The following is a 12,207-nucleotide window of genomic DNA, read 5'->3' as shown; positions in this document are numbered from 1 at the left end:
TTATTAAGTATATTATCTAATAGGTTAATTTATTTTAAGTCTATATAAAAGGGTTATATAGATAGCCTACTTAATATATCTAGAATAATATAGTCTATACCTTTATAATATATAACTCTTATATCTATATTATTAGTATACTTTATAGCTTATATAATTTTCTTATTAATAACTTATTTACTTATTATATTAATAATATTAAGTTACTTATTTAGTTAAATAATAAAATAATAGTTAATAAAGTATATTACTAGTAGCTTATTTATTATATTAATTATATATTAAAGCTTTTTTAATACCTAGATATAGCTATATACTTCTATTTTTATAGCCTAGTACCTCTTTTCTTTATTTAATAATATATAAGAAAGAAATATAACTAGTTTAATTACTATATATAGTAAGTAGCTTACTATTTTTCTATCCTTAGTAATATTAGCTAAGGCTATTTTTTATATATAATATACTATAACTCTAATATTAGTCTTTACTATATTAATATTAAAGAATAGCTACTTATATATAATAAAGTATACTAGGGTATAATACTATATAAAAGCTATCTTTAGTTATTTAAAGCTATATAGCTTTATTTATATTAAAAAGGATAATATATTCTAACTAGCCTAGTTCTTATAAGCTTACTATTAGGCTTAAGTCTATTATATATAATATACCTTACCTAGTAATATAGTTATAGTCTTTTATACTTTTATAGCTTATTATAGCTAGGTCTTATATTCTTATAATAGCTTTATAATTATAATATAGTATAGTATATTATACCTTAAAGCTCTAATAAAGCCTAGAAGTATCTTTAATTCTTTTAATATTATAGGAAATTTAAGCTTATATACTATAGCTAGCTTATTATCTATTATACTAAGGCTAAGGCTATTAACTATTTATCTAAGTATAATAACTAATATATATATAATATAGGATTTCTAAGGTCTAATTAATATATTATTATATAGTAAGGCTTAAAAGACTTCCTAGATATAATATAAGTACTCCTTAAAGCTAGTAAACCTTATAAAGATATTATTATAGTATAATAAGCCTTTAGTTTATTTTAAAATCTTATCTATATACTATTATATATAAGTATTACTATTCTTATAGCCTATAATAAGTACCTAGAATATATATTAACCTTTATATATAATAATTATAAATACCTATATTAAGTCTAAATATAGTTACTATTAATAGTAAAATACTATAGTATTAATAATAATAATATACTTAATATAAGCTAACTTACTTATAATAGTATCTTATTATTATATAAGGTATATATTACTTAAGGCTTATTTATTTAAAGGCCTTATATTTACTATTATATAACCTTTCCTTTTATTATTTTACCCTTATTAAATAATAAAGATAGGGAATATAAATAATACCTATATATATATATATTCTAGCTTACCTTTAATAATAAGATTATTAACTATTATCTAGATAATCTTTTATTCTTTAAAACCCTATAAATATACTTTATAGTAATATAAAAGTATCTCTTCCTAGCCTAGCTTTAGGTATATATATATATATTCCTCTAGAGGTATTATAGTAAAGCCTTTATCCTTAAAAAGTATTATATAGTTTATAACTAGCCTATATAAAGTTATATTTTACTATTATAAGCTACTATAATAGATATTAATACTAATAGGATATATAATTATATCTATCTTAAGGGCTTTTAATACTATAGTAAACTTACTATTTTCTATTTTATTAATTATTACTAGTTTTATTATTAAATTAGCTTATTATAGTTTAATAGTATATACCTAGGCCTCTAGGTATAAGGGGTATAGTTACCTAAGCTTTATATATTTATATAGCTTTATATACTTTAATAAGTTATTATATATTAGTATATAGTATATATCTTATTATATTATAGTAAAGAAGGTTATAATATTAAGTATTATTTAAGGTTTATATATATACTATACTTATTTAATATCTTTAGTAGTACTATATTAAATAGGTATTAATATAGTCTTTTTTAGTATTAGAATAATATATAAGTTAGCTTTAACTATTACTATACTATATTATACTTAAACTTATATACTTATTAATATACTTATATATTAGTAGCTATATAAGATTACTTTATACTATATAATTAATATATCTATTTATAATAGCTTTAATATATTTATATTAAATAGTATATTAGCTCTTAGCTTAAGTACTATAGTTATATTAATTATTTAATATACTATAGCTAGTATACTATCTTATTATATATTAGGAAGATATAGTAGAAAGTATATATACTTTATTACTATATATTAAGCTTACCTTATATTATATAGTTATACTAGCTATATCTTTATAAGTAAGGTTAAGTTAAGATAGTTTTTAACTAGCTATCTTTTATCTACTAGTATAGTACTAAAGCTAGTATTAGTATATATATTATAGAGTATACTTAGTATGTTTAGGTCTAGGTAAACCTAGAAATATAGGTATAATTAGCTAGAACCTTATAATACCTAGGTTATTAGGCCTATACTTATTACTTAAATAATCTATAGGGGTAGTTATAGTCTAGGAGATATATTCTAGGAGATATAATATATATTTAGTAGTACTATATTATATTTAATATATATACTTATAGAAGGGTTATTATAAAGAATATTAAAATAAATAAAATCTTAATTATTTAAGTTAGTAGCTATATTTAGATAAGCTATATATATATATTTATATAAATTATTACTAGAACTAAAGGCCTAGCTATATATATAATACTTAGTTATACCTTATATAGTAATAATAAAGTAGGTATTAATAGTCTTTTCTAGCTCTTTAGCTAGGGTATATACTATTATAGCTTATAGATTATTAAAATAATCTACTAGGCTATATTCTTCCTTCTTTAATAGTATATCTATAGACTAGTTATCTCCCTAGGTTATACCTTAATCCTCTATTTCCTTATCTTACTAGTATATACCTACTATTTACTATAGCTTACTACCTCTACCTTAATTATATCCACCTTAGTTATATAGCTAGTATAAAGTATAATATAGAGGGTATATATTATTCCTATACTTACTATAGCTATTATTATTTTTTTTAAAGCTATTTATATTCTATATACTACTATTAGCTTAAGGTAGGATACCTATATTACTATAGAATAGTCTAGAGGGGGTTACCTATAAGGCCTTCCTTATATCCTATAGCTACTATATATAGCCTTAACCTTACTATATATATACTAGGGGTAGGGATTATTAGCTATCCTAATAGCTATTTAACTACTATTATCTTTACTATTTATTATAAGACTAGCTATAGATATTATATAGCCTAGATAGGTACTATACTATCTAATCTAAATATAATATATAAGGTATATTATTCTACTTCTACTTTATAAAATCTCTTATTATATCTTATTATTCTTATAATACTATTATAAGCTATAAAGCTATAGTATTTAGTATTAATAGTAGTAATAAGCTATAGATTATTAGGTTAAAAGAGTTATATACTATTTAAAGCTATACCTATTAGCCTAATTTATAAGCTTATATATCTTTTAATACTTATAAAGTATATATTTTAATACTATAGCTATTATATATATTTATTAAAGTATATTAAGCCTTTACTAGGTCTTTAGTAGCTTTTACTATTAGCTTTTATTATCTTTTAATAAAATTAATATAAATATCTTTTATAGATATATTATAAAGTAGTTATTAGTTTACTATAATAAAATAACTATTATACTATTAGGTAGCCTTACTATATAAGTAGGTTATTTAAATATTCTTAACCTATTATTTACTATAGCTAATAATATACTACTTAAGTTAGTCTATAAATATATAAATATAAATAAATATTAAATCTTTAGTAGTTTTTATAACTTAACTAGTCCTTTATTTATCCTAATATTAAAAGTCTAGATTAAAGAATCTAATATTATTTTTATAAAGCTTAGTTAGCTTAAGCTTATTAACTATTACTATTATTATTATAAATACTATTAATATCTCTTTATAGTAATATATTAAGGTTAGTTCTATAATAACTATTATTTATATTAAGGCTACTAAGGAGAGTATATTAATATTCTATATAGGTAGCTAGGGGTTATTTAAAAGGGGTATACTTTTTATCTCTACTTAGTTTACTTATTAATAACTTACTTAAAGATTTAAGGTTATTTATTATCTAGTATCTATTTATATATAATAAGATAAGCTAATTTCTCTAAACTAGGTAATAAAATTTAAGAAGTTTAAAAAGGATATTAATAAGGGGGTTAAATAGGAATAGGTTTATATTAAGAAGGTACTTAGTAGGCTAAATATATAGGCTTAACTCCTTTCTTCTTACCTTCTTTATATTTACTTTTTAAATAAGCTAATAAGTTAAGTCTATATTACTTATCCTCTTACTTCCTACCTTTTTTACTCTTCTTACTATATTTATTCTCTTTTTTAATATAGCTTAAGTCTTATTAAGAATAGCTCTATATAAACTTAGTAAATAAGCTACTTTATAGGGATTATATAGTTTCTTATAAGTATATATATATTTATATAAATTCTCTAGGCTTTTAAAATAGTATATATTATACTTAAGTTAAAAAAAATCTCTTTTTACTTATCTATTTAATCTTATATATATATAATATAGGCTAACTAGCTTATAATATAGGCTAAATAACCTTTATTTATTTCTATATATAATAGCTTAGTATTAATATATTACTTAGCCTATTAGAGTTAATATATTTTAGTTAGTATTTAAGTTAATTAGTTTAACTAGATTTACTTTTATAATACTAATATTAAAAAGGGGGGATATAGTTTAGATTAAATTAAAAGGGGGAGGGTATAGTTTAATATATTAGTTATAGCTAATTATAGGTATAGAAGAGAAAAAAGAAAAAAAAGAAAATAAATATTACTATTAATAAGAGCTTTAAATTTAATAAATTTTAATAGTCTTTAATAATCCTACTAGTATTATTACTATTTTATTAGGTATAAGGGAATTTGGCAAGATAATGATATATTCCCTAGCTTCTACGTAGGTGGCTTATGGCCCTAAGAGTGCTGTGCACGTGCTGTGCACGTGACACTCTCGGCATCGTGCAGCTTGGGAGGGGGGGTACAATGTAGTGCGGCGCCTTGCCCAATCCCCGGCCCCCTGGCGGCTCTTCTAATCTGGCATCGTTTCCCGCATTTTAGCGCCAAAAAGAACAAGGAAGGGGGGCCTGGGCTGGCTATCGCTGGCTGTCGCTCGCCACAATTGCATATCCCAACCGGCACGGCGTGCTCACCCACCCCACGCAAGTCCAGTAGGGTTCTGACGGGCCACGTTTTCGCGTCGCCTCGTTTCGGTGACTGCCTTCGCTGATCCTGTACGTGCGAGGCTAGGTGAGTGCTGTAGTAGGCCGACAATTCACGCTGCCTGGGAGGATGCGACCCTATGCAGGGCCTGGCTCTTGGTTGGTCTGGTTCCTTGATTCTCGAGGACTGGCTAGAATGAGACTTGGGTACATGCTGACAACTCAGTGATTCCGGTGAGTGATGTCCAGGCTTCTTCGTCTCAGAGAGGGTTGACCTCGAGCCCGCAAGCAGATGTGCGTTCTGCACGAGTACATCTGCATTCGTCCATCCAAGTGCGAAACCTGGAGGTTCACTCGCTCTTGGGGGCAAGAAAACCTCCGTGCAGAGCAAAAGGTCGCAGAAGAACAAGAGCCACCGCGTTCGTTTAATCCAGTTGCCGTACATCCCGCCTTGGGTAAAAAGCCATCATCGCGTTGGTTTCTTGGCAGCATCAGGGTCCTCCGCGAGGTCCGGGGTGAGAGGGCGAAAGGATTCGACCGGGGTGGGAACTCGAATACCTATGCCTATCTACCCTACCCTTTCGATCCAGGTCTTCCTTCAGCGAGAGCAGCCGACGTCCGGATCCGGGTTGGTGTTTGATGGCGGCGACAAGGTGGACTCTATCCCGCTACCGTGAGTGCGGGCGACGCGCGCGCAAAGGCAAGGGACCTTGATGCAGTACAACCACATGATGGATACAAAGGGTGCGGTCCCTGGGGACGGGGAAGCGTGTTCGTGCACCTTTGCTATTCCTTCCGAGAATGCGACGGTGAAGCTTCAACTCTAGTTCGTGCCCTGAACCCGGCCGCCATTGTTGAATTAACATGCCGTTCGTTCTTGCTGCACACGCCCCCGACGATCCTTATGCAGAAGTACTACTATTCGAATCCTTCCAGAGTTACTCGACAACCTTCGTCTTCCCCTGGTTACTACGCGAGATGATGGCATACGGATTACATCGTGCGTCCAGGCAGCAGCATTCATTCTTTCTACCTGCAGATATGTCCATGGTTGATCAAGCCACAATTCATGTCATACCTCGGCTCACCGGGGCGTTTACACGAGATGACACGCTTTGGCGAGTCGCATCCTTTACTCACCCGTTGGAGTCGAGTTTCACGGCCAGCCAAACTTCCGCACTAGCTGTATCCCGTTCCTGGCAACCCCCAACCTTGATCCCTATTCGGAAGAATGCGCCAATTTGTGGCTTGACCCCCCATGCATCCATATGCACGATTTGAATCCTTTGCCCCTTTTCTTCCGTCAACCAAGTGCACTCCCCTCCCTCTCGCTCGGCCTTCCCGAAGCCACAACGGGGCATCGCCATCGCCATCTGCCACCAACACGGGATTCAAGAATTGACCAACGACGCGTAGACGGGAATGGTGCTCGGTATCGCTAGAGGACGGCATATTGCGAATTTCTAATCCCTGTACATGGCTTTCTCGCTCGGTATCCCTAAAGAAAAGGCCACCCAGGGCAAAAAGACAAATAGCGTCACACTTTCGCAAGTGCCGTCCAAGGCTCGATACCGCCCCTGAATATGGTGTGCATACTGCTGCCTGTGGTTTATTCGAATCCAGAAAAGCTTGAAAACATCGCGTCGTTTGGGGAATACTATCGGCAACGCCGTCGTTCTGTGGCTTGAACTTGATATCAAGTATGGACGATTCGGGCGGGCCATCAATCCCGAACGTTGCGGTTATACGCAATAGTGAAGATCATGTTCATTTCACGAGCTTGCAGAGCTTCTTGGTGTGTCTAGCAAGTACTTTGCCCTGTTGAACAAGAATTGTCCATGTTTTGTAATTTTCTAAACTTGTGATCAGAGATATTGATAGCATCAGGTGAATGGGAACTACGCAAGCAAATGGAAACCGGGACATCCGCTCATTGTACTAGATTTATCCAAACGGGCCTTGACGATGCAGTTTGCATGCCACGGTGCAGAGCTTAATCTATTAATTATAGTCAGACGCATCGGTTCTCAGTTTAAACTCAACACAGGTATTCAAGTTCGGAATGACGACATCGTATAAGTTCAAACTCGCCGGCCGCTCTGTTTTCCCTCCAGGGAAGCGCAAGTGACACCGGAGGAGGACATTGGCAATAATCATCTTGATGGCGTGATCAGCAAAGAATCTCCCAGGGCAGACAATCCTGCTGTGGCCGAAATTCAAATGATTCTCGCTCGTAGTGGTAAATTATATACCAAAGTTAACCCAACGATGACCCAAACACGCTCACACAGTGCCACTTGCGATGCCAGTTCTCTTGACCTGGCGTCTTCCTGTTGTTGTACTGCCGCGGGCCGTCCAACAGCTCGGGGTCCTGCACCCGCTCGGGGTCGACGCCGAGGGAGTAGGCCGCCATTTGGATGTGCGCGCCCTCTGGGAGGACGACGCCATCTTGCAGCGTCACGGGTTCTTGAACAATGGCGTTGAAGGTGACTACCGAAATTCCCAGCGTCAGTACAATCGACACGCACATAATAAGACGGGGGGCAGGGGAGGAGGCGCATACGATGCGTGGGGGGGTTGAGACGCTGCGACTCGCGCATAAAACTGTCCAGCTTCTTCATGTCGGCCAGCGCCTGTCTGCTCCACGCTCCGCTGCGCAGGACGCGGATGGCTTCCTGCCGCAACGGGCCCCGACGACCGCGGGCCCGGGCGCCCAGGTACGTTACCATGAGGCGCTGCACCGTGGTGGCGTCGTCGTCGCCCTCGTTCGCCGCGCCGTCCATCAGGTGCTGCAGGAGATTGTCCGGCCGCAGATCGTCGACGTCGGTAGCGGATGAGCCGGCGCGCCCGGCGCAGTGCCGCGGCCACGCGCCGTCCCGTGGGCAGGAGCGCGGCGACGACGGGCTTGCTCCAGTCTGGAAAGACACGGAGCGCGAGGCTGTGCCCGAAGCCGTTCTCGGAGAAGTCGGCGAGTTCGGGGATGAACTGGGCCGCGGCGCCGCGGCGCACAAGACGCCGAGCCAGCGCGACAGCGCCGATGCTCGTCCACGCGCCGCCGCCGGAGCAACTACCTGTATCTTGGTTTGGTTGTGTGTCGTAGATTCCATCTAGTCATGTATCAGTGTGAATGTCTTTCCAGTCGTGGATTTATAAAAGCTGCGCAGACTGCTGGCGTTGCTGTGCCATTTAAGAGACAAGCTTATGCCGAGCGATGCAGCACCAGAGCGGTCTGGCTCTCTTCCGAGTCCGGACGCTGCTTTGACCACTTGATATGCTGCCGGAGCCGTGCAATGCATAGTTCAGGATCGCGGAGTGAGCTGTTTGGTGATGATCAGCCGCGCTTCGCAGGTTGGGCGTCGGATGTAGTCTCATGCAGTCATCATGCTGGGTTTTCAAGCCACTGGGCTGAAAGTAAACTTGCGGTGGACAGCAAGGTGACCCGCGAGGTAGGCAGTCTCCGGCTATGGTTTGATTCATTCTGGGCTGTGCCGCAAAAGGCATACTTCGAATGCCCCGTCCAGTCGAGATTGCGCGGTGCCAACGACGGCCGTCCCTCTCTGCAGACGCCGTATGTTCAATAAAAACACGGCCGCCCATAATCGGCCTGTTTATTGGGGACGGTTTCCATTTTCGCTCTCAACATTGTCGATGGCTTTGAGGGCAGCCACAGCATCGTAGAAATGGGAGCCGCGTGCTTTCATCACAGCACGAGAAGCAGTCAGAGTAGCGCTGAGTATGGAAGCAATGACAGCTGATGTATGATGTCTTTGGACTTCGCATGCGACCCGCTGATAACGCAGACTCCGTCTATGCTTGGTGGGTAAGTGCTACGGGCTGAGGCATTGGCCAGACTGCTCATATCTCATATATCTCATAGCTCTTTGTCAGAAATGATGTATTCTGGAACTCATCTTGTAAATCATGTCCCTTTTGAACGCCAGGGTCTATCCTAGACACACAACGCCTTCCCACCTACCGTCTCTACCAAGGCGGATCCTCCCTCCGCCGGAACAGGGCGACAAACTTGTGGCCCTTGTTCCTGGCCACCTTTTTTCCCTCTTCCGTCTCGGCCCTCATGACCGCCACGCACGGGTCGCTCTCGGCCTCGTCCTCCGCGACGCGCTCAAACGACGGGTGGGCGTCAAAGTGCTCGACCATCCACAAGTGCAGCGGCTCGACGTCGGTGATGGTGTACACGATGCCGCCGGGACGCAGCACAAACGCGTACTCGGAGTTGAGCGTCGTCGAAACGATGCGCGCCTTGTGCTTGCGGGCTTTGAAGTGCGGGTCCGGGAAGCAGATGAAGATCTTGCTGAGCTGCGCCGCGCGGAAAAAGTTGGGCAGAAACTTCATCGAATTGGCGCGGATGCACGCTGCGTTTTGGTAGCCGCCGGCGAGCTGCTTGCGCAGCGCGTAGATGCGCTCCTGGACATATGCGGTGACTTGGGAGCGAATCTCGAGGCCTAGGAGGGCGACTGTTAGTGGTGGATGGAGAGGGCGGGAGGCAAGGACAAAGGTACCGAGCATCAGCTTGTCTGGTAGGACGGTGGAGAGAGCCACGAGAAGGCCACCATAGCCGCAGCCAATGTCGACAATCTCGATATGCTGCTTCAGCGGTCTTGGTCGACTTGAGCTGGCCTCGTCGGCTGTGGATTCTGCTACGTAGTTGGGGTAGTACTCTGCCCAGTCCATGTCCTCTGGGGACGCAGGGCTATACCAGCGTCAGTATGCTGTTTGGGGGCCAGAAGAAGCTGTGAGCTGAGGCCATGGGTCACATACTATTCCAAGGCGTGGTCTGAGAATGGGTTCGCGTGCGCTCTCTGGCGGTAGAATCGCTTGCGGGGGAGTCCACCAGCATTCTCCGTGTCTCGAGCGGCGCGAAATTGTTCGCGCTGGGCTCTTTTTGGCGCAATGGCTGTCATTTTGGTATTTTCCTCTATTTATCGTTGTTGCTGGGTGTTTTATATGGCGGATCTTGACGACCAGACGACCACTTCTTCAAGTGGTCGTCCAAAGAAAGTTTGTGAAGGGGAGGTTGTATGCGATCCTTATTAGGAAGGCGGTGAAGAGCAGCATGCCGTCTCAACTTTTGGTGCAATGGGGAAAAAAGGCGGCACTGTGGAGTCGCCTGTTGATGGCTGGCGCAGTTTTTCTGCCAGCAGAATCCCGAAAGAAGCAGGCGTACGCAGCAATTCCGTCAGTCAACCCACGGGGCGACTACTATTTTTTGCAGCAACTATGCGTGCTGCATGAGATTGGAAAAAGTCGACGGCAGGCCTCGTCGCGTGCGTCTGCACACGAGACGTTGTATGGTGCGACGCAGAGTGTTGCGAGCAAGATCCGCAAAGGCATGCGCTTGAGTGTCCCTGGATTCAGAAGTTCCAAGACGAGGTTTTATCCAGGTATGGAACATGCGATTTCAACATGCCATGGATCAACGTGCGTGCATTGTGCCAGCGCCAGCTTGATCTCTAGCCAAGCCCATCTCCGCGACATGGCAGCGAGATTGGAGACTACGTCGACCGAGGATGAGCTACGCCAAAGGGACGCGCATTCTTGGGAGAGCGTAGTTAATCAAGAGCTCTTTTCTGCTACCAAGCGCGCTTACTGGTCGGATCTCGCCGAAGCATACCTGCATGGCCAGCCCTTCGCCGACGGTCTGGCAGTGGCCGATCTCGTGAGCCTGAAAAGCAAGGAAGAGACCAACTCCTTGGCCATGTTTCCAAAAAGGACCGACATGCACCCGTGTCCGGAAAGCGCGAAGCCTGGGCGGCGTGGGATTCCGTACGGCCCGGCGCTGCACACGGCGAGGGAGCTGTTTCAACCACTCGTGCCTCCCGAACGTGATGCATCGGCCAGACCATGTTTCGCGTATGGTTATGCATGCAATGCAGAATATCGCCGCAGGGCAGGAGTGCTGCATTACGTATTTTGACCTCGTGGAGAGATGCTCACTCGAGGCCCGTAGGGAGTTGCTGGCGCGATTCTTCCACTGTACGTGCGACTGTGAAAGGTGCCGGTGGGAGGAGACGGGCGAGTAGTCTTGTTCCGACTCAACAGTCTACCCATGATAGTATGTGCCGTGAAGTGCTGCAGCTTGATGGGCAGGAAGCAGACGCTCCAACAAGAGCTGCACAATGGTATGGGGAATGCTGGTTGTGCTTCGTCTCAACCCTAGCAGGGTCTAGCGAAGAAAGCTAACCTGTGCATATGCGACAACATGTCCGAATTAGTAGCTGCCATTAATCGCGCTTGTTTCAATCGCTGGTCTGATTTTAGTATGCAATATTTGCTTCGGATGCAACAAGATAGCATGAATAGTATAGTCAGAGCCATTTCATGCTCCAAGCAGATCGGGTATGCCGAGACATAGTCGGAATGCGTCGGCTATTTACAGACAAGGTAATTTGTAGAGACGGGTAACATGAGATGTGTATTTAAGCTGACTGCGTCCGCTCGTTATATCAACAAGAATACAGTCAGCAGCTTCCATCATCGCATTTATTTCAACACAAACTTCCTTTTTACCTTTTTTAAACCAGACTTTTTCTTACTAGTTATCAAGATGCATTTCTCCATTCTGCTTTTATCTATCCTTCCCACAGCACTTGCCGCGCCGGTCGCGGATGCGCTAGAGAAGCGAAGCCTGCAGGGCCTCCCCATCCAGGCTGGTTCGCCTCAGGATACCTTTGGTGGCGTCGGCCAGCCCAATCCCTTTGCTACCGATGATCAGATCCAGAGCCACCCCGCGGGATTCTTTTCTGGCCAGCTAGACAAGAGAGCTAAGAAACCCAGCCCACAGGGCTTGCCGATTCGGGGCGGCTCACCCCAAGACACCTTCGGCGGTGTCGGCAAGCCTA

At 40.5% G+C, this 12,207-nt stretch overlaps 2 protein-coding genes across 2 annotated transcripts; both read right to left on the bottom strand.

Moving 5' to 3' along the window:
• Window positions 1-7,348: 7,348 nt before the first annotated feature.
• Window positions 7,349-8,533, bottom strand: CCM_00334 (cytochrome P450 monooxygenase, putative; the record flags this gene model as incomplete). The annotated part of the gene is made up of 5 exons (XM_006665494.1): window positions 7,349-7,573; window positions 7,635-7,837; window positions 7,911-8,136; window positions 8,216-8,414; window positions 8,514-8,533. The coding sequence occupies 5 exons, from the start codon at window positions 8,531-8,533 to the stop codon at window positions 7,349-7,351; spliced, it is 873 nt and encodes a 290-aa protein (XP_006665557.1).
• Window positions 8,534-9,328: 795 nt separating this feature from the next.
• CCM_00333 (tRNA methyltransferase) lies at window positions 9,329-10,269 on the bottom strand (the record flags this gene model as incomplete). The annotated part of the gene is made up of 3 exons (XM_006665493.1): window positions 9,329-9,810; window positions 9,868-10,058; window positions 10,127-10,269. 3 exons carry the CDS (start codon window positions 10,267-10,269, stop codon window positions 9,329-9,331), a joined length of 816 nt encoding a protein of 271 aa, XP_006665556.1.
• Window positions 10,270-12,207: the final 1,938 nt, after the last annotated feature.

Source organism: Cordyceps militaris, assembly GCF_000225605.1.
Source record: "Cordyceps militaris CM01 unplaced genomic scaffold CCM_S00001, whole genome shotgun sequence".
In the NCBI taxonomy this organism is placed as follows: domain Eukaryota; kingdom Fungi; phylum Ascomycota; class Sordariomycetes; order Hypocreales; family Cordycipitaceae; genus Cordyceps; species Cordyceps militaris.
This window is presented reverse-complemented; position numbering and strand designations above follow the sequence as displayed.